Genomic DNA, 20,885 nt, shown 5'->3' with positions numbered 1-20,885 from the left:
CTCAACCACCCGCAGCTCCAAGCGGGGAGGAAGCTGTCCTTGGAAGGGGTTGTGTGGACAGCCCCAGCCTTCCCACTCCGCTAAGGCAGCCCTGCACGGAGAGCACCTCGACAAAGAGCCCCGGGTCCCCAGGGAGGCGCGGTGGCAGCAGCCCCCCGCACAGCGCTGCCCCTCGCCAGCTCCTCGGGATTTACATGAAAGCAGTCAGTGGGGAGCTCTCCTCATTCACGCTGTGCTTACACTTCTAAATTATAAAGTGTGTCAAACGAGGGTTTAATTTATATTTAACAAGACAACGTTTGTAAATTAATTATTCATCAGCTGATAACGAATAAACATTCCCCCCTTTCCTCGCCCCCTCCTCGCCCTTATTTCCCAGGGTTTTCACAACTGCACCACACATGCACATCTATTAAATCTACCCTGCGATACTTCAGTCACGGGAAAATACGTTCTTCGTTCTCGATTTCGTTAGCGTGTTGCATGGTAACTACTGCAGCCAGGCTCAGCAGCATGAATTTAGCAGTGCGCAGCTTCTCCTTCCCAGGGAGGGAAGGGGGGGGATGTTCAACACGTGCACTTGGACGTCTCGCCCTCCTCAGGCTCCAGGCACCCCCTCGGAGGGGGGGCTGTGAAGGTCGTATGCTGCAGTAGTGGGGACAGGAGCTTAGTCTAACCCCGTGGAAATCACAGGGCAACAGAACCTGGCCCTTGGTGAATGCCAGAGACCTTTCTGTCTTTGGGTCACAAAGTAATGGGATTGGGGTGGTGCACAACCCCAGCAGAGGGGCTGTCATCAAGTCTGGCTACAGGATTTGGCACACTAGGGCATCTCCTCTGCTTCTAACACCCTCACACGTACCACGGAGGAGTCTCCAGCCCCGAAACTACCTCTGAGCCTGGGCACTCGAAGCAGTGACAAAGGTCAGTCCCTAGCTGAGAAGCACGTGTCCCTTTGCATGGGCCAGGAGGCACCACGCTATGTTGCAGTCCTTGAGCCTCACGCTTGGATTTGTGCAAGAAAAGAAGAAAAGGACAACTGCAGTCAGGGCTCCGGGAGGAATGGCAGAAGCTCTGAGCAGGACTTGCTCCATCCTCAAGCTAGGAACAGAGGCACTTCATCAATCCCACCCGTGCTGACTCTCACGGACACTTCATGGACGTCCTCGGGACCGAAAGACACAGCCCCAGCATTTGGCAACTGCCCTGTTTCTACAGAGTCATTTCCTGAGAGTCATCCCCAGAGGAAGAACTCGAGGTGCCCTTGACATGGCCATAATGCCATCACAAAACAAAACCAGGAGTAAATCCCTCCAGCAAACAACCAGTCAGCGAAAAATCTGAACCCAGAGCCTCCTCCCTCGGTCCCTGCTACCGCAGCCCTCCCTGGCGCCTCTTCCCGCAAACACGCTCGGAGAACCACGGCGGGTTTTTGTACCAGGCTTAGCGATACACCAAGGACACCTAAAACCTGCCTGCATTAATGGGAATCTAATTGGGCATCCAAACCCGTGGCACAGCTTGGAAAGCTGCGGCGCTGTGGGGGATAACTCATTTGGCTTGAGGTGCTGCTGGCCGGCACCCAGAGGCTGCAGGCAGCCCTGGAAGAGCTCATGGCCATGTACCTCCTTTCCCCAAGGGCACAAGCACAGCTCCCCATTGCCCCAAGTATCCCCAGGTGCCTCAGTGCCACCCAACCACAGTGGGTTCAAGGGCACAGGAACGCTGTGCGTGCCCCTTTGCAAGCCCCAGCCTGTGCGGTGACTGGGACCTGGTGGAAACATCAGCTTTTCTACAGCCCTCTGCTCTCAGCCCATCCTCTCTGCTCAGCCAAGCCCTGTTTCTCCGTAGACCACAAGCTCCTAAACCACTCTCCTGCCATTAACCATCTCCGTGCCTTCTATCTGATAACCGCCCCAGGGCTGGCACAGAAAGTCCTTTACACAGGGCGGAGGGAACATAAAATGTACTTGGCTACCTAAATGGGGAACAAGACTACTGTTCTCATCTACAACAGACACCAGGAAATCACTTTACGTTTCTCCCCCCCTCCAAACCTGCCCGTGTTCTGCTGACTCCTGAATGTTAATGTTATTTATGACAAGTGATTGATGATGGGGATGCAGAATCCACACCCGGCACAGGACATTTTCAAATCACCTATTCATTTTTAAGGACTGGAATCAGTTTTGCATCCTGACGTGATTTATCATGGGGAGGTTGAGCAGTGGCTACGCAGGACCAGCTTCCAAGCACTGACAGAGCATCACCAGCACGAAGGCAGCCACGAGTGGTTAACCCTTTGAGGGGTGAGCAGAAGATGACAGGACACCAATATCTAAACTACACTGCTTGGATTGGAGCCTTCCCTTCACCTGGGCATCAGGACTCTCCCGCAGCAATCAGCTTTGGACTACACTAACCTAAAATAGTAGCCACAGCCATGGTGATTTATTTCTTAAAGGAAGAACTGGATTTTTATCTTCTTCGTGGCCTGGCTAAGTGTGACCTGAAAAAGATCAATGGGACACATGTCCTCCAATGGACCTGCAGCTTTCCCAAGGCTCTGTACCTGGGGCAGGTACCACAGATTCTTTTAGGGCAGAGCACCTAAAAGAAATCTCACCGTGGGCTCTGGAGAGATATAGCTCCGAGTCAAATTCGGGTTCCCTTCCCATAGAAATATGCATTGCCACGACTGCAGCCAGTCGTGACCAGCAACACGGGACCCCACAAGCCCTCAACGCCCGTGTCCAGCAGTTTCCTGCCCTGCCCAGCAGCTCCTCGCCGTGCTGGGTGCACTGACACCTTCCCCAGGTGGGGAGGCTTTGGCTGGGTAAATCAGCTCCGGGCAGCAGCACTCTGCCTGCAGTTCTCTGGTGTCTAGTAAGGGTTGAGTCCTCGGAGGGAATGGCTGCTCTCTCCACCTCTTTTCACAAAATACTGGAGAAACTGAATATGCCTGAAAACCCCGCTGCCACATACGGCCGGTATTAGCCCAGCGGATCAAAAACCACTGAGGGGCTGGGATGGATGTACATACGTTCTCACATATGCATCACCATGGCATAAGCTTTGTTTCTTAGGAAACCAGCACAGCAGCAGTGTCTGGTAGCCCCGCTTAGGAGAAGGGATAAGCTCCGGATGCAAGAATGGGTTTTCTAAGCCACTTTCTGCCCCCTGCACAGTCATGAGTTGCTCCAGGAGGAGCGGAGTTTCCAGGAGGGGTGGAAGAGGGGAAGGGAAACAGATGAGGAGGAAAGAGGAGGCATGAGGACGTGCACTGTGCTTTGGCTTGGTTTTCTCAGCACATCCTTGGGCAACGCAAAGCAGGTGTCTGCAAACATATACCTATCAGATTTTCACTTTTTTTTTGGCTTAACAGAGGCTGGTTTTGTTTCTGCTCCATTTTGCACGGAAAGAGAGCCTCCCTACCCCACTGTCCTGTGAGCCAAAGCTGACAGAAGTCAGCTTTGTTTCCTGCTAGAAAACATGAAAAATGACTTCACACTGAAAACAATAATGGAAGTTTCCTGTAAAAAAAAAAAAAAAAAAAAAGGCAAACAATAGTTACTGTCATGGCCTGGAGGCTCTGCAGCGCAAAGAGCACCTCTGCTGGGTATTTCCAGTGCTCCCAGTGCAGCAGGGGCCTGAGCCACACGCAGAAGCCATCACAGGCATGGTGGCATCAGTCTAGGGTAGCAGGAGCAGAAGCAGAGCTCTTGCACCTGAGGCACCCTGCCTGCACCTCCCAGCACCATGGGCTGGCCTGGACACCCAAATATTGCACCTTCCGACCACTGCCACAGCAACCACCGCTCCCTCTCTCCCAATTATCACAGCATTGCCCAGTGCACTCCCTGGGCAATACAGAGCCAGCAGGCAGAGGTGTCGCTGGGGGAGGACACAGAGCATCTCTTCCCCAGGCCTGTGATGATGTCAGGGTCACTGAGGGCACCTATAGACATTGTTCCTAACCTGGGATGGCCACCAAGCCTTCCTAGCTCCAGCTATCAGCCTGTCAGAGTGCCTCGTCCCAAGGGAAGCAAATATATCCACCTTTCCTTGCAACACCACCACCTTTGCACCACCAGGACATGGCACCAGCGGCGGGCCAGCTGCCCCCATAGCCCACACTACAACCCTGCAGCACGGGCACCACCACTCACCATCTGGATGACAGACACCGGCCCGATGCTGTTCACGTAGATATCCACATCGATGAACGTGGGCTTGACTGCAGAGAAAATAAAAGAGATGTGGATGAGCTCAGGGCCAGGATCACTGGCTAGTGAAGGGCGGAGGGGCAGGGGAGATGGAGGTGAGCATCAGGGAGCAGAGGGGCTGCACCTGACCAAAAATCCCAACTACAGCAGCCACAAAAGTATGGAAAATGTGGGACAAAGCCTGGCCAGGCCATCAGTGGGGTCACTTACTGCCAATGTCAGGCCTCAGCTTGTTGTCATAGTTCTTCAGCAGCGAGTTGAGGATCTGCGTGGCATCAGTCTCCTGTGTCTTGGGGGTGAGGACCCAGGTTTTATTGATGCTGAGGTAATCGTAATCATACTCCTCTGTGCTCTCACACCTGGAGCAGAGAGACAAAAGGAGAGAGACATCACCGTGACATCTCTGCGGTGCGCTGTGGGAGTGGGGGCACAGCTGGCTTTCAGAGATCCTGAAGGGGGGAGGAGGAGCTGAGCGTGAGGAGCTCAGGGATCTCATAGCGATGCTCTAAGACCTTACCTGGCACCTTTGCTCACTTCACAGCCCCCAGACAGGGGCTGCCTGTTAGCTCCAAAACCTCAGCTGCTCTCACTGCTGCTGCACCTGAAGCGGGATTCCTGTCAGTGACCAAACAGCATTTTGGGGGAGCAAAATTTATAATAAAGGCACTTCAGAGAAAAGGGGTCCTAAAACTACCATGCAGACAGCAGGCACGTCTGGCTCGCCAGGCACCCAGCCATCTGCCCTGCACAGATCCTGGGAAATTAAAGCCTTACGCAAACTCCTCTGCCCTTGGGCCATAATCTGCCACAACCCATTCCCATGCTCACCAACCCTTCCACCCCAGCCAGCTCCCAATTAAAGATGCTCCACCTTTCTGATGGTCCAGTTCCAGGCCAGAAAAATTGTGTCCTCCTTCAGATGCAACGTACTGAGCAACAGCTTCTCCCACTGCCTTTTAAACACACCCTCTCCAAGCCCTTTGTGCCTCCAGGTTTCCTAAAGAAGTCTTCCTACACCCCCTAATTAAATTAGGTCCACATGGTCACAGGGGAAACTCCAACCACCTGCCGCCGATCTGGGCAGCTCGTTCGCAGAATCATCCCTGGAAAGACACAGCCATATGGGGCAGAGGATGCCGAGCAATCCTGCACCCGGCACCCCCCTCAACGTCTGCTGTGCCGACGTGTCACCTGCTGCAGTGCCTGCAAGGGGCTGGCAGCGGGAGCTGCCACGTCCCAGCTGGAGCCTCGCAGCACCGAGCAGGCACCGCGGGTGCACGGCTCCCTTCGGCACCAGGGGAGGCAGAGCCTGGCAAAGGCGCTGGGAGAGAGGAAGCGAGCATTAAATTGACACGTTGCAGTTAATTTATCAGAAGCTCCTCTTCTAAACCCCCAGATGGAAGTTGCTTTCACAGCCACTTTAAGACTCTTCGCATCTCCCCAGCTTTCAGGCGCTGGGACGCGGCTCCTGGCAAGGGCCAGGCTGCGCGCAGCTGCCCGCCTGCCGCTGCATGTTAGGTGTTGGTACATCAGCCTCTTGTTTCCCCTCTGATTGCGTGCTGCACTTCCTAACGAGGCTTAAGGAGTCTTAAGCAAGGCTGTCAGGATGCGCTTCCCTATCCGAGTGGCAGTGCGGGCTCGCTGCCTTCAGGATGCAGCCGAGCCAGCAGCTCCGATGTGCCCAGGGGCAGCAGGAGGCACAGGGATCACTGCTGCGCCCACCCCAAACCTGGCCAGAGCTGGCTTCCAGGGACAGGAGGGACAAGGAGGGGCACATCTCTGCCCCCAGACCAGCAGGGGAAAGCCAGCCTAGCTCCTTTTCTTCGCTGCCTCTAGAAGAGTGGGAACAATTATGACTAAACCTCATTTTAATGGTTGCTTGACCCTGCTGGAAGCCAGCCCAGGGCATGTTACCTGCCAGCACTGAACTCTGCCTGCCCTGCCGTCCCACCAAAATCCAGCTCCTGCAGCCCTAAGGCGGTACATCAGAAGATGTCCCAGGGGGATATTTAGGCAGAGCTCTAAATATCCCCCTGGGACTGAAAAAAAAATGCACTGGTTACTCCAACCTCAGCCTTCTGGATTTCCTCCAATTTCTCGTTGCTGCTGAACACCCTGAGGTTGGAAGTAGCATTTTCAGGGAGTCACATTCCCATTACAGATGCAGTGACACTACCAAATATATGCTTTTTTTTTTTTTTTGCTAATGCAGTTAATTCTGGGCTACTAAACCACACTAAGCCATTTTAGCATAAGCAAGCCAGCTTGTGCTGGAGAAAATATGCTTTTGCTGGGTGTATGCACAGACACACAGAGAGCAACTCTTGATGGTCAGGAGTGATTCTCGTGCCACCCTACACAGTCCCCTGCCTCCTCCCCAGTTCAAATCAGGAAGGGAAGAGTCCAGGAGCTATTGCAGAGAAGAGAAGTGAGGGGCAGAGGGCTGTGCATGCCTCTCCAGCTGCATCTGGGAATGTCACACTGCAAACCCACAGCGATGCCCTGTGAGCACTTGCTGTCTGGGTGGCTCTGTCCCCTTGCACAAAGCGACTGGCTAGGTGACAGGGGAAAGCCAGCTTCCGTATGTCTCCGTGCAGGCAGGAGGAGAGGCAGAGCAGTGTTTCCTCACCTCTGCTTGTGGAAATGTCAAAACAGACACCTTGCATTGCTGCCGCACGCAGCCCTGGGGCTGGGATGCAGCTGGGAGGAGAGCAGGCACGGGAGGGCTGGGGCACCGCAGGGCAGGGCTGGGGGCTGCCTCTGGCCGAGGCAGCGTGGCACAAAGGTGTCCTTTTGGATGTGCCCAGGTACGCAGATGGGGTTGGACAACCCTCCTTGGGCAGCCCTGGGCTTTTCTACAAGACATCACTGTTTGCCTTGCCTCCCGAACTGTGTTTCACTCGAGCAGGCACCTGTTTTACTGAGGGCTCCGAGCACACCGACGGGCAGATTAAAAGCAGGGCCAGAGAAGTTGTCCCTGCTGGCATCCTCCTCCTGGCAGGAAGGTCTGGGAGGAGATGCTGACCTCAGGCTGTGACTGTGCCACCCCTCTGCAAACAGCTCAAAGCCTCACCTGCTCCACAGGAACAGACAGAGACAAAAAGCAAGGACATTTCACCTGGGTGAAAAGCACGGTGCTCAATCCCAATTACCGCATGCTAATGTGTCCTTGTCACCCATACCAATGCCTCCGAGGGCTTGCAGACACAGGAATGCTCAGGCAAATTAATCTAAATTAGAAGCAGGCAGAAAAATTAGGGACAGAGGGCTCACTGAACGGTACCCTACCTGTTTCACATGTCAGCGTACCTCTCCTTCAACTTGCTCAGTGAAGCCCTGTTGGTTAATTCTGCACAGCCCCAACCATCCATCAAGCCCAGCTTTGTGGTGGTGTGATGCTGTGCAGGATCCTGCCTTCAGGGCTCTGAGCTGGGTGCCCGGGTCCCAGCTGAGGCAGAGCTCTGGGAAACGCTGGTGAATTAGCCTCTGTGGTGGGGAAATCGTCTGGGGAGTGCTGAGTCACCCAGCACAGAGCGTGCAGCCCACCCCAGCACCAGGGACAGGTCTTGCAGCACATGCTGGAGAAGAGCTTGCACACACTGCTTCGGTGTGGCACCTGCACCGTGCTCCTCACCCAGGCACCCACCCAAGTGCAGAGCAGCCTGCACGCAGGAAAAAGCAGCAAATGCAGGACAGGACCCTGGTACAACTTGCTCCTTTTCTCCTTTTTCTCCCCCAGGCTTCCTCTGCTGCTCCATCACCCCCACACCATGCACAGGCGCTGCTCCTGGCAGCTCGGTGAAGAAGCAGGCACAAGGGACAGGGCAGAAGGGAACCTGGACCAGTTATGGGGCAAAGCTTCCCACTCAAATGCACGTGAACACAGGACTTAAGGGCACCTCCAGGTGATTTTACCGCTTACAACTCACCCCATCAAAACACAGTGCTGGTGGCACTGTGCTGCAGGGACAGCAGTGCACAGGGGCTGGGACCACCGTGAACCCCTCGCTGCCCTCAATCCCCCAAATCCTGCATGCTGGAGAGGCTGGGGACCAGGGTGTGAGCCACAGGGCAGCTCTCGCTGTCTCCACGCTGGCGAGGCTGTGCCCTGGAGGACAGTGGCAGGGACGGGGCTGCTCGCACCCGAGTTCGGGGAAGCCTTGGCAGAGCAGACCGTTAGTAGCAGGATTCATGCTCCCTGCCCCTGCCTGCATTTGTAATGGGATTTGATCGGCTTTAAGGCGGCTTATTCTGCCAATTAGCTTCAGCCAGTGAAATCCCTCTTCCCTGGAGCCCCGGGGGCAACAATCTGCTGACAACATGTTCTTTCCCCGATCCAGCCATTAAACTCACCAGCAGGGCTGCCAATTGTTAAAAAAAAAATAAAGAAAGAAAAAACAACACCGAAACTTGAAAAACCCCCTTGTGCGTGGGGCCCTTCATCACCGGTTGCATTACAGCGCTCCGAGCCGCTGGCCCTGGGCGAGCACCGTAACGTGCCAGCCCCACGCCGCCGCTCGCCCCGGGGCCAACCTGTGGAGCAGGGCAGGAGCCTGGGCTTTGGGGTGGGCTTTTGGGGTGCCGCGAGCGCGGGACTACGGGCTCCTTCCCACCCACCACAGCTCCGCGTGGGGATGCCCCGGTGGTGCGCGGAGCCGCGGTGCCGAGCCGCCCCCGGCCGTGTCCCGGCTGCCCCCAGACGGGGCTCAGCCCCCGGCAGCACTGGGCCGGCGAGGGGGCGGCGGGGTGCTGGAAACGGGGTGCTGGAAACGGGGCATCCCCTCGCTTCTGGGCACGCAAAGCGGGGACCCGAAGTGCAAAGCATCCCCCGGGCGAGGCGCAGAGCCTCGGGGGCGGGCAGGATGGAGCGGCCGGGGGCACGGAGCCCGGCGACCCCCCCTCCAAATGTCCGCGACGGGGAAACTGAGGCAGGGAGCGGGGCGCACCGCGGCCGGCGGGGTGCTCACCTGGAGGGGCGCAGAGCTGGCCCGAGGGCCAGGCAGAGCAGCAGCACCGTCCCGGACATCTCGGCGAGGAAAGAACCGGTCCCGGGCGGGGGGGGGAGCGGCGGAGGCGGCGGCGGGGCCCCCCCTGTGCCCGCTGCGCCGCGCTCCAGCCCCGCCGCCTCCCGCCCGGCTCCGCGCTCGGCGCCGCCGGGGAGGCAGGGGAAAGTTGGGCATCTCTTCGGCGAGGGGAGGAGGGGCTCCGTGCAGGGTCCTAGCTCCACGCTCGGGGGCCCGTGCCCGCCCCCGGAGGGCCGGGCAGCAGCTTAGATGGGGGGGGGGCGCAGTGCTGAGCCTCCCCCTCCCAAAAAATCTGCCAGCGCTGCGCCCCCGGGAGCGAGCAGCGGCGGGTGGCACGGTGCTCGCCCTGCCCCTCTGCGGAGCCAGGAGTCGTCGCTTGCCATCGATACGTAGGAAAGAAGGCTAATTAAAGAAATAATTGAGGGTAATTATTGTTACAGCATGCAAGGCAGCGGGCCCCGCTGAGTTGCCGAGGAGATGCAGCCGGCAGCGGGTCCTCTCCCACCTGTAGGGCCGCTGGCCCGTGGAAAAAGGGTGGGAGCGTGTGAGTAGGAGCAGGGGGTGGCTGGGGCTGCAGGGGGCTGAGGGTGGGTTGTGAGTTTTTGAGCTCTCTGCTGCTGCTTTCCCCGGTTTGCCAAGCAGCCTTGGGCAGTTCTTTTCACTGCTGGCATCCGGCTTGTAAACATAGATAGCAGATTCCTCCTTGGCATGTTTTGGGTGAGAGTTACTGGGACCCAACTTTGTTACAGCTACATGCAGGAGCAATAATTGCCCTTCATCATCTGGTTACAGCCCATGCTTTGCAGGAGCCTGTCCCCTGAGGGGCACGGTCCTGCCTCTCCCAGAGGACCTGGTACCATCGATCACAGCTTGGGACTTGATACCATCGGATGTATTGCAGTGGCACCATGGACAAGTGGCTCTCCTGGCCCTGCCACAGCCTTTCCCACACAAGCACAAGCAAATCGCTTCCTTTTCTCTGCATCATGCCTATAACCACTGCCTCATTTGCTCAGCAGGACAGGGAGATGTCCCTTCCCCACACGCATTCAGTGCCTAATAGCCAGGGCTGGTCTCAGTGGGGACGAGGGGGCTACAGCAGCACAAACAGTAAATAACAGCAGCACACCTGGGTGATTTTTCAAGGCTCTTCCTTCACCAATTCTCCCTTGCCGATTCTAGCAATGATCACCTCAAGCCCTCGAGCATGAGATCTGAGCAGCATCAAAGCCATAGGAGCCAGCTGCAGGCAGCGCCGCTCCGAGATGGAATTTCCTCGTAGCGGAGCAGCTGCAGATGATGTTTCTTTTTAGTGCAAGCACAGGAGCCGCTCTGGGATGGTGGGTTTATAGGAAGCACATGTCAAAAGAGTAAATAACGAAATCAAAGCAACGACGAAGGTGAAAGAACCCTTTAAACTTCAAAGCGAGGCACCCGATTGCCCCAGAAGTTCTGCAGGGATCTGGATGAAGCTGAAGTTGGGAGAGATGCACCGGTAGCCGCGGGGAGGATGTAGCTGTTGGGAGGTTGTGGTCCTGAACGGATCACAGAAAACCCAGGGGTTCGTACATGTGCTCTCAGCTCCCCCTCAAGACGCAGGATGTGAAGTGGCACGTGGGGAAATTCACTGCACCACTTCGGTTTTCACTTGCACCAAAGGGAAGAAGGAAACACGTCGATGGCGCGTGGAGGAGAGCAAGAGGAGGGCGCTGCTTTTCAGACAAACACCTTATTTACCAACAGCACAGGCTGAGGCAGGAAGAAAGCCTTTTCAAATTCAGCAAATTATTTTGAACAGGAACGAACCACCCTCGGTCTGAACACTGAGAAGCACAAGATGTCCCACACCAGTGTTTGGGGAGGAAAGAGTCCCTGTTTCCCACTTTGAAGAGACATTTGTTTCAAGGTCTTGTCACAGGATTCTCCAAACTTAAACAGGAGACGAAATATTTCATTCAAAATACTTTTTGTCCCTTCTGGTGCTGTTGGACAGTCCCAGCCACTGTCCTTGGTGCTCGCTCTCCTCACAGTAACAAAACGGGGCTGTGCTGTGACCTGGCCATCGTGTGCTGTCCTCTGGGAGCCACGCAGGTTCCCACACCAGGGCTTCCAGTGGGTTTCCTCTCTCTGTAATGGGAGAAGTCCCAGGAGAAGCTGGCTACAGGGCCTCTTTGGAAAACTTCTATGATAAAACCCCATACGTAAGCCTAAACTCTCTTCTCTGAACTGGGGCACATCCTGTACACCAGAAACATTTGTTTACTCTACCAGGGCATTTGTTTGACACCACCGAGGCTTTGTCTGTTCAGCCTCACCGGGCACAGCAGCAGATGCTCATCGGGGCTCACACGACATCAATAACTGCTCCAGCTGGGCTCTGGCTTCCCACCGACACAGACAGCGATGATGTATGAAGCAGACAGGACACGGTTTGATTTTTGGGTGCAGGAGTGAACTGGCAGTGCTTGCGGATAAAAAAGAAGTGCTTGGATCCTGAACAAATGTGACGTGAATGTTTTCCAAGGAGAATGAAAGGAGTGGGAGGACAGCCCAGGTCATAGCAAGAGCTGCTGCACGTTGTCCTGGAGGGCGATGGGAGCGCTGATGGGAGCAAAAGCTTTGCTTTCAGCCTTGGCTGCTACATCAGGCCAGGCCTGAAGGAGCCTCCAACATCCCCTTCCACCACGGACAGTCCCTCATTCAAGCTACTTTGTTAGAAGAGATCACCAAATGGATATGTGATCTGATCCTGGGTGTCAAAACGGTTCTCACTGTCATCCCTGGATGGGAAAGATGCCATTGCCTGCTTTTTCTTTATGGCTCTGCTCTTTTGGCAGGCTCCCCAGCTCAGGGCTTAAAATGTTACATTCCTCCTCGGGATCAATACGTGAGAAGAGAAAATGTACATAGGAGAGGGTGGGGAGGGGGAGAGAGTTGGCAGTACTTAGCAAAAAAATAAAAAAGGAAAAATCTCAGCAAATTGAGCACGAGGTGCCTCAATGCAGTTTCAAACAGGAATTTGCAGCTATGCCATCCATCCATCAGATGTCCAGCACAGGACCACGAGCTGATAGTTTGGTGAGCAACCACCAGCATCACTCCCAGGAAGGATATTCCAAACGGTCTGCAACTCCTGACACAAACCCTGGGGACAAGCAGCTGCAGGAACAGGAGTGATTGCTCCTCATAACTGCAGAAACACTTCTGCCTCTGGATCAAGACAAGCTAGCTCCTTGTCAACATCAGTTCAGGGGAGGGGAAAAGGAACCAGGAAGGTCAAGGACAGAAGATGGTGCTCAGGACCAAATCCCATGCAGTCCCTAACCCTAACCAACTCTCTCCATGCCTGCTGGGAAGCTGAGGCACACCATCACCCACCAGCCTGGCAGGCTTTGAGAAAGGCAGAGGGAATCACAGTTATGTTTTTTGTTAATACCTTTAGGGCATTTCTGCCTGGAGATGTGGGAATTTCTTTCCACACTGCCTCAGGAACGTTTATCCAGTAGTAAATAATGCCCACTTGTGGCAGGGTTCAGCTGCCCGCAGTTCTCACACCTCTTTTCCTCTTGGAAGCTCCGAGGGATTGCAGGGTCTCTTTGCTTCCCTTCCCTGCGAAGCTCTGGTATCACACCAGCAGGAGGGAAATGCCCCGATGCCCTTTTCTCTCAAGTGCCTGAACCTGAGGGATGCTTTTAGGAGGGGCTGGATTTTGTCATGCCTTAAGGCAGTGTTTGGGTTGGTGGCGTTCACAGAGCCACCCCAACAGGGGTTAGTGAGAGCTCTCCGGGGAGGTGGCTGCCCTTTGCTGCCAGGCTGCTGGACCTGGTAATTGCCAGCACGTCGGCAATGAGAGATCTTCCCTTAATACTCGCTAAGCTCCAATCTTAATCTTGTTCGTCGCTGTTAAGTCTCAGGGAAACCGGGCCGATGCGCTGAAAGGAGGTGAAGTTAAAAGATTCGAGAGGAAACTGAAGTCTCTTCAAAAAAAAATGAAGAGAAATAATCTTCAAAGGTTCCCACGAGCCCGCACACCCTGACCTGCATGAGCTGCACAGATAAACACTGCGAAAGCAGCCAGAGCCTTGCAGGGCTTGTTTCTTAGCCTGATATTTTGTGAGAGAGACTATCTGAGGCTGGAATTGGAAAGCAGCACTGGGAACCAAGCATGCCGGGCTGGGCAGTGGGGTTATGGGGTGGATAAGTAGGTGTGGGAGCACACGGCAGGCTCCCCATGGGGTGCGGTGCTGGGGTGCCTCCGCTCTGGGTATTTCCAGACAGCCAGTGCCCTACAGCAGAGGTGGATTCCAGAGCCAGGTACTCATCACCTGCCATGGGTACTTTGGGAAGCCTGGGAAGGGAAACCATCAGCTCCTGGGGGAGCTTGGCAGCAAATTTCCCCCTTGTCTTCAGACATGGGTTTGGTGGACAGGGGACTCCTGCCTTCCAGGAGGCTGTTAGAGAACGCCTTTCAACAGCAGTCAAATTCACCAAAAAAAAAAAAAAGCAAGCCATAATTACACCCACACAGCTCTCCACACACTGCGCTAAGCTTCACCCCCGTCAGAAATGCACCCGCACTGATGGAGTGGATATGTTGATTAAAAATCCCCAAAAATGAATAGATCAAGAGAAATCTGCCATATCCCTGCAGCAAGGGTGAAGCGCTTTTTAATTAAGGACAAAGAGATGCAAATGTCCTGAATCATCACAAGCAAATAGCAAAATAGCACCTGTCAGAATATTAAAAAACAAGCACTCAGCGTTCCCTTGTGATCAGCTCGAAGGAGGCCTTGAGTTTAAAAAAAAAAATTAAAAAAAATAAATCCCACCGAGAGTTGAAAAATGTAACAGGCTGAGATAGAGGGAAGGGCTCAATGAAAACAAGCGGGTTCTGCTCGCTGCTGGTTCTGGTGCCAGAACAGAAGGGTCAGAGCCGTGCTCCTGTGTGAGACCTGCCAAAAGCAGAGGGGATTTCAGGTTTTTCAGGAAATGAGAGCAATAGGGATGGGATTAGGAGCTTTGCAATGCGACCCCTGCAAACCCTTCTCGTCTTTGTTGAATTGAAGTCGCAGGCCCCAGGGCCAAGGGGGACACAGGGACAGGAAAGGCAATGAAAGGAGCAAGTGTAGGGACGCACGGCAAGGGCTGGCACAGCCCAGAAGCAGCGACAAAGGGCTGTGAAAGGAAGGCAGAGCGAAAGGGAAATGCCTGGAATAATAAGTGACGGACGGATGCCTTTGAAGGGGACTCGGGTATCTCGGGTCTCCAGCCTGACCTACTTAAAACTGTCGTAATCTGATGAAGGAGCATCCTCTGGCTCTAAATATAAACTTCGCTCCTCTTCATTTAAATCCCTTCCCTCTGCCACCGAGGGTGGGACGGTGCTCAGCCACGGGGCACAAGGCGCTGTGTGTGTCCCATAGGTCCTGGGGTCATGCAGAAGGGTCTCCCACCAGCTGGGGACCCCAGAGGGGCTGCTGGGCTCTTTCCGCATGGGAAACAGAAACACAGCAGCAGGGGCATCAGCACGGGGCTCAGGGACGTGGCGATGGCATTGCATGGGCTTCTAGCAGCCTGCTTAGGAACAAGGGTGTCACTGTGCATTGCCTGTAGGGGAATTAAAGGTTGCAGTACTGTCAGGTAATGATTCTCGGTGCAAGCAACACAAGGGACCCAAAAGTAAGGAGGCTCCTCTTAGCTCCTTGCATATGTGTGGTTTGCAGTCAGACATTTCCGTGGTTTTAAATGAACCACAGCTCTGGTGCACAACAGAGGCTTGCAGCATTTGAACAATTAGCAAACTTAAGCAGAATTTGGCAATTAGTTTAAGCTAAAAGCAAAACAAACAGAACCACAATCCAAGAGAAAAGAGCAGCAAAACATTTTTTTTCCAATCTGTTTCGAAATGAAACATTCTAAGAATACCAAAACGTTTCACCAATCCTTTTTCTAAATGAATTGCTTCAAGTTTTTCCACCTCAGCACACCATCATTCATTTAAAACGTGACCTTCTTTAAATAAAAAGGGGAGAAAAGGAACCACTGTTTAGGTTTGAACAAAATATCAAGATGACAAGATGAATTTTTTTCATTTTTCCTATTTCACTGGAAAGCCATATAGGGGGGAAAAAAAGGAAAGAAAGAAAGAAAAAGCTTTTGAATCAATCTGAACCAAATTCACTCCATCCCTCACTCTGCTCTGGAGCAATTTCCACATCCGTAATGGGTATTCCCCAGGGAGCCGCTCACTGCAGCCCCTTGGTGTGAGAATGAAGGGGACAGCTGAGCGACTCGGCAGAGTGCCTGGGGCAATCTGGTCCCTGGCATGAGCTCGGGGAGAGCTGGCAGATCAGAGCAAGACTCATAATACTCTTTTATCAAGGGCTTTCATCGAGCCTTGTGCCTCCCAACTCCCTGAGAATACCAAGTTTCCAGCTCATAGACTCTGGGACTGTATGAGCTATTTGGGAACCTCCGCATGCTCTAACCAACTTCTTCAGCTTGGTGGTGAAAATGCGTGTAGAATTAGTAAGGAAAAACAATTACGTTAAAAAAATGTCATTACAGAAAACTAGCAGGCTGTACATCTCAGTACCACCAACAGACCGAGATGGGCTTATTCCCTTTGTGGAGACAGGCCCCGTTAATTTCCTTGGCAGGATCTCCCATGCTAAGACAACAAGGAAAATGTTTAGTTTGACTTTTTTTTTTCCCCCCCAGTGTTTATGAACACTGGGAAGCTTGGGGTTAAAAAAAAGCTCTTAATCTGAAATGCTACATACATTAATTTTTGCAAAGCTCAAGTTTAGGGTAAAATCTGAACTGACACATTCTCCTTGAAGGAGGAGGGGGGGCTGAAGATAATATTTACAAAAGAAAAAAGATCAAACAGGCAAAGTGGATTTTTTTTTAAGCTTGCAGGAAGATACTAAGCTCAATAATCAGACAAGAAAGGCAATGAGCAGTTATCAAAGCAGCAGCCGTTTTAAGAGCTGCGCTCATCTGAAAGCGACTTTTAGTTCTCGGGAAAACTGCCGCCTCAACAGCTGTCCCAATTAGAGCCAGCCGGAAATTTCCCAATAAACCAACATTTTGTCAGAAAATAATTCGCTGAGTCTGAAGCGCTCGGAGCTGGCTGAACTTTTGTTGGATGCCAACGCGGGGCTGCGGCGGGGGCCGGCGCTCAGCTGGCAGCTCTGCGCCACCAGCAGGAATGGGGACAGGAAAGTCAATTTTGGGGAGCAGCTGCAGGTGCCAGGAAGCGCCTAGTCCACGTCATTTATGCCTGGGATTTGGTTTGAAAAAAGATGAAAAGGCAACTGAGTTTTCTTATGAACTTGAACTCGAGCCAGGCGGATTCGTTCCTGCCACGATCCCATATGCCTGACCCCATTTTAGGAGCTGGCGACTGGATCTGCCAGGAAAGGAAAAAAAAAGGAAAAAAAAGGGAAAAAAATACTGTGGAGAGGCCAATGCTGGAAGTGTCTCCTGGCAGGAGGGGATGCTCATGGCCATGCCCAAGTCTGCCTGGCTCTGAGGCCAGCAGGTCTCCTGGGGGCTCCCCATCCTTGCAGTGGCCTCACCAGGAACCTCCTGATGCCTCCTTCCCCCTCTTCTTCATTTCTGAAAGCATAGCAAAGGCAATAGCTACAGGTGTTAGGCTTCTCAGCTGCATCTTTGAAAACTGATGTGTTACCACTGGACACCTCACTGGGCTTGTTCCAGCTGCCTCACTGCATGAGAAACTTACAAAAAGGAGAAAACCCACAAGACTTAGTCTAGAAGATCCTGCACAAAGCTTCACACGAGTATGGAGAGATGTTAGCTGGCTGTATTTAGATTATAAATTTTAAAAGACACCACACAGGACTGCTCAGACCACCTGCCACAATCCAAGGCACTTGCTGGGCCCAAAGAAGTCCCTGAGTAAAAAGCTGTGAATGCCTTGTGTGTGCCCTGACCAGCAGGGAAAAGCCTTTCTGAGAGCGGTAATCACTGATTGCTAACAATAATTAACCTATAACAGCGAGGACTGAGGCACACACCCCATCACATGCATCTCCAAATGAAAACAAAGCCCCTCCTAGAAGGGATTTCTTGTTAAAAACACCTGGAAATGTTAATTTGCAACACAAGCAGAGTTTTTCCCAGCACAAGGGAACCAACCAGGGCAGTTATCAGGGCACAGAGCCCGCCTGCAGGCACTGGTCCCCCTGCCCACAGGGCCGACTGCTGTTCACAGCGGGACCCATCGTGTCCCTGCTCCTGTCCCCCTGCACCCAGCCTGCCCACTTGGAGCTGCTGCCCTCCCTGAAGCCAGAAAAACCTGCATCTACTGCCTTCCCCATCTCATCTCACAAGCTGTGAGATCCCACCCCTCTCGCCGCCTGTCCCTGCTGACAGCCGTGCTTCCTACAGAGCAAATGGGCTTGCAACTCAGCAAGCAGAGTCATTTGCATTGATTTCCATGGCCTGGATTCTCCGCTTGGATTCTCCCAGTCCCCACAACCGCCCCGTGCCTCCGGAGCGGGAGCACCACAACCCCATCCTAGAGCTCTGCTGTGCTCCTGTTTGCTCCCAGAAAAGAGCGGTGACAGCGGCTCACACTCCCAAAAAGGATCCCTACAGCAGTCAGAAGAGCACCAGCACAACAGGAAGACTGTGCAAGAAACTTGAGCGTTGTTTTTTTTTTTTTTTTTTTTTTTTTTTTCCTTAGAGAAAATGCTTCTATTTTTGACAAAAGGACTTTCTGAGGTATGAAACCTCTTATGAAATTTCTCCCACGTCGGTGCTTTACATAAACTATTTTGCTGCAGTTGTGTTATTCATTGCACGCACTTTACACCCGTGTGAACCAGTTTATCTCAGGAGAGTGGAAAGTGAAGGCTGGCTGTAGGATGTCCTGCAAGTCCCAGATCTTCATCCTCTGTAGCCGTGCTACAGAGTGAGAAAAGGGTCTCACCAGCACAAACATCACCACTAGCCCTGCAGGAGCAGGGTGTAAATGGGCCAGGAAACACCACTTGGATGCACCGAGCCACAGCCCCTGCCAGTGGAAGCTGCAAGGGCAAGCAGCATCGCACCGATGTGCTCCTGAAGAGCCCGTGGCTGCCGAGCACGGTGAGAAGACATCCTCGGAGGGATTAGCAGGGTGAAGAGTCCATCCACCGCATTAGTATCGCAGCCTTAGTTTTTTTTCTCTGGGCCCGAGATGTCAGGGCTGATAGCGGCGCAGTTTGTTTCACACCAAATGTACAGCGATAGGTCAGGAGAACAAGTGAAAATGCCACCTTTGAGGGGAATTGGATCATTAAAATGTCACAGCAGTATCTTGGGAAGCCAACCGGAGATTCCAGCTGCAACTCCTTGCTCCCTCTGCTAGGAAAAATAAATAACACCTGCCAAGCGAGACCGGGCCTTTCTTTTCTAAAGAGATTACTGTTTTTTTTTTTTATATCACTATTTTTTTCACACCATCCTGCCAGAGAGTCGTGAGCTCATTTTCCATTGCCACAAAGTTCGACTTGGGGGGAATAAAACCTCTTCTCCAATCTGGGACTAATAGGTGAAGGCTACATCCTGGGGATAGTGCAGAAGGGAAACGTGCACACCACTCCATCTCCCATCGCATCAGAGAAAAATCAATGGCAGAGCTATGATGGGATTTATTCCCTTTTCTAGCTTTTCATCATCACTGCTTTTTTTTCAAGCAGCAAATTGTCTCCTTCTTTCTGCTCCCCCCCCCCATGCCACGTTTCCCACCATGGCTTAGGTCACACAGGATGGAGGTACAGAGCCAAAAATATCCCAGGGCAGCACCCAGTTCAGTCAGGCTCCCTGATCCATCCATCTGGTCACAGGACAGCTGATGGCAGCTGCTGCCACCTCTCCAGACCTTCCTCTGCTTCCCTCTCCTGCTTTCCCTCTGGAGGAGCAGCTCCAAACCTTCCCAGATCTCAAAAGACTCAGGCTCTTACAGTGGCAACCCTCTGCCCTCCCTCCGTGCTGTGCTTTGGTGCCTAATTGTTCTAATAGTTTCCCAAAGCCCCCATTCATCTTCTGCCATAATTCAGGTCTTTGTTCCGCACTGTGGAGCAGAGAGAGTAAAGCAGTGTGAGGACAATGACAAATCAGACTCCGAAGGGCAGATGACTCCTTCCCTTTGACCATGCACACAAGGAAAAATCAGAGCTACCTGGTCTATTGTTTGTCAACACCCATCTGGTCCAGGCAAGATAATAACCACAAAAGTACAGAGCTGGGGCACAAAGAATGGGGAGGGAGCATGCTATTGTGGCTGCCTGAGTGGTTCCACTGCTGGCACAACAAAACCTTTTGTCCACTGATTTTTTTTTTCCTTGCAGATTACTTTATTGGTTACCTTCTGTGTTTTCCCTTCTCTTCCCAAGCATCTCATTACTAAGTTTTGAGGAGGTTTCCAGAATTTTAGGGCTGGCCTGGAGAGGGCCATTCAAAGCCAGGGCTTTCTGGAGCTGAACCCCCACTTCTCTTTGCCCTGGAGCTGGACCACATCACTGGAATTCATCAGGGCAAATTTTTAACTCTTTGCCCAGTACTTGGGATAACCGATGTTCAGCCACTGATTAGCCACCAGGTTCATCCATCTGCAAGGTGATCTCTGTGCCGCAGGATGGGCCAGTGAAGCCCCAGCTCATCCTTTCCTGTCCTTGATTAGATGACGCTATGATTTTCTAATCAGGAGAATCACAGATGGCAAATAAATGAAATGGTGAAAAAAACAAATTAATATTTATTTATGCTAAAATGCATCATCACTTTTATTTGCAACATAACCATGCATCAGAGAGATTGAACTTTGCTGACTGGCTCAAGCCCTTTGTGCAGGAAATAAGCTAGGAAGATTTGGAGACAGGCCATACAAGCAGGTTCAAGGCGGAGAGACACCTTAAGAGATGAATATATTCACATCTGAGGCTTTTATTTTCCAATCCTACTCCTGGTGATTACAAGAAGGAGAGAGAGGGATTGTTTAACTTTGAAACTCCAAAATGGCCTTGGTGTCCACAAAGGTTTTAGAGAGCGCTTGCAACACAGCAAGAGCCAGGGATTAAGCTCTAAATCCATGTTTTGTCCCTGAAAAGCTGTCCTGATCACTAATAAAGTGAATTCTCTGCTCTCAAGAAATATTTATCTACATCATTAAAACTCCCTGCTATTGTTGGGCACGACTGGCAGCCAGCAGCCGGGAGCAAAACCATAAAAACCCTTTGGTGTGAGATGGAAGTGCCCCTGCTGAGCAGAGCAAGGGCAAGGGAGGATGGGAGAAGCTGAGTGTTGATGGGGACGGAGGGGCCTGACAGCACCATTAGCAGCCCCAGCCAGGACAGCAGGGAAGCTGGGGTCAGGGCAGAGCTGCAAAGGGAGGCTCGGAGATGGCAGCTCCGAGCACCCTGCTGCCCCCATGGAGCTTTCATCGGTCCCTCCTTTATGTAAATCTCATTTACTTCAAGTGCTGCTAACTGAGAGCTGCAGCCTGACAGCACTCTCAGTCGGCTTCTGCGAAAAGCAGCACTCTGCAGAGCAGGCTCCTACAGCTCCTTCTGGGGTGGAGAGCACCGAGGTGCTACAGGCACCGCTCCTGCAGCCTGTGGAC

At 52.9% G+C, this 20,885-nt stretch overlaps 1 protein-coding gene across 4 annotated transcripts in view; it reads right to left on the bottom strand.

The window, feature by feature from the left end:
• LOC137863692 (gamma-aminobutyric acid receptor subunit gamma-4) overlaps positions 1–9,529 on the bottom strand; it is a 31,666-nt gene extending 22,137 nt beyond the window's left edge. The window contains exons 1-4 of one of the 4 annotated variants that reach the window (XM_068697059.1): positions 9,194–9,515; positions 4,744–4,827; positions 4,437–4,585; positions 4,170–4,237 (exon numbers count right to left, since the gene is read on the bottom strand). In XM_068697059.1, coding sequence (XP_068553160.1) covers positions 4,170–4,172 — 3 coding nt within the window. In that variant the 5' untranslated portion in view covers positions 4,173–4,237; positions 4,437–4,585; positions 4,744–4,827; positions 9,194–9,515. Of the gene's footprint in view, positions 1–4,169; positions 4,238–4,436; positions 4,586–4,743; positions 4,828–5,097; positions 5,223–9,193 lie in introns of those variants that run through there. The other 3 variants (XM_068697060.1, XM_068697058.1, XM_068697061.1) reach the window with 3 other exon arrangements.
• Between the last annotated feature and the right edge of the window lie 11,356 nt (positions 9,530–20,885).

This window comes from Anas acuta, chromosome 13, assembly GCF_963932015.1.
Source record: "Anas acuta chromosome 13, bAnaAcu1.1, whole genome shotgun sequence".
In the NCBI taxonomy this organism is placed as follows: Eukaryota; Metazoa; Chordata; class Aves; order Anseriformes; family Anatidae; genus Anas; species Anas acuta.
This window is presented reverse-complemented; position numbering and strand designations above follow the sequence as displayed.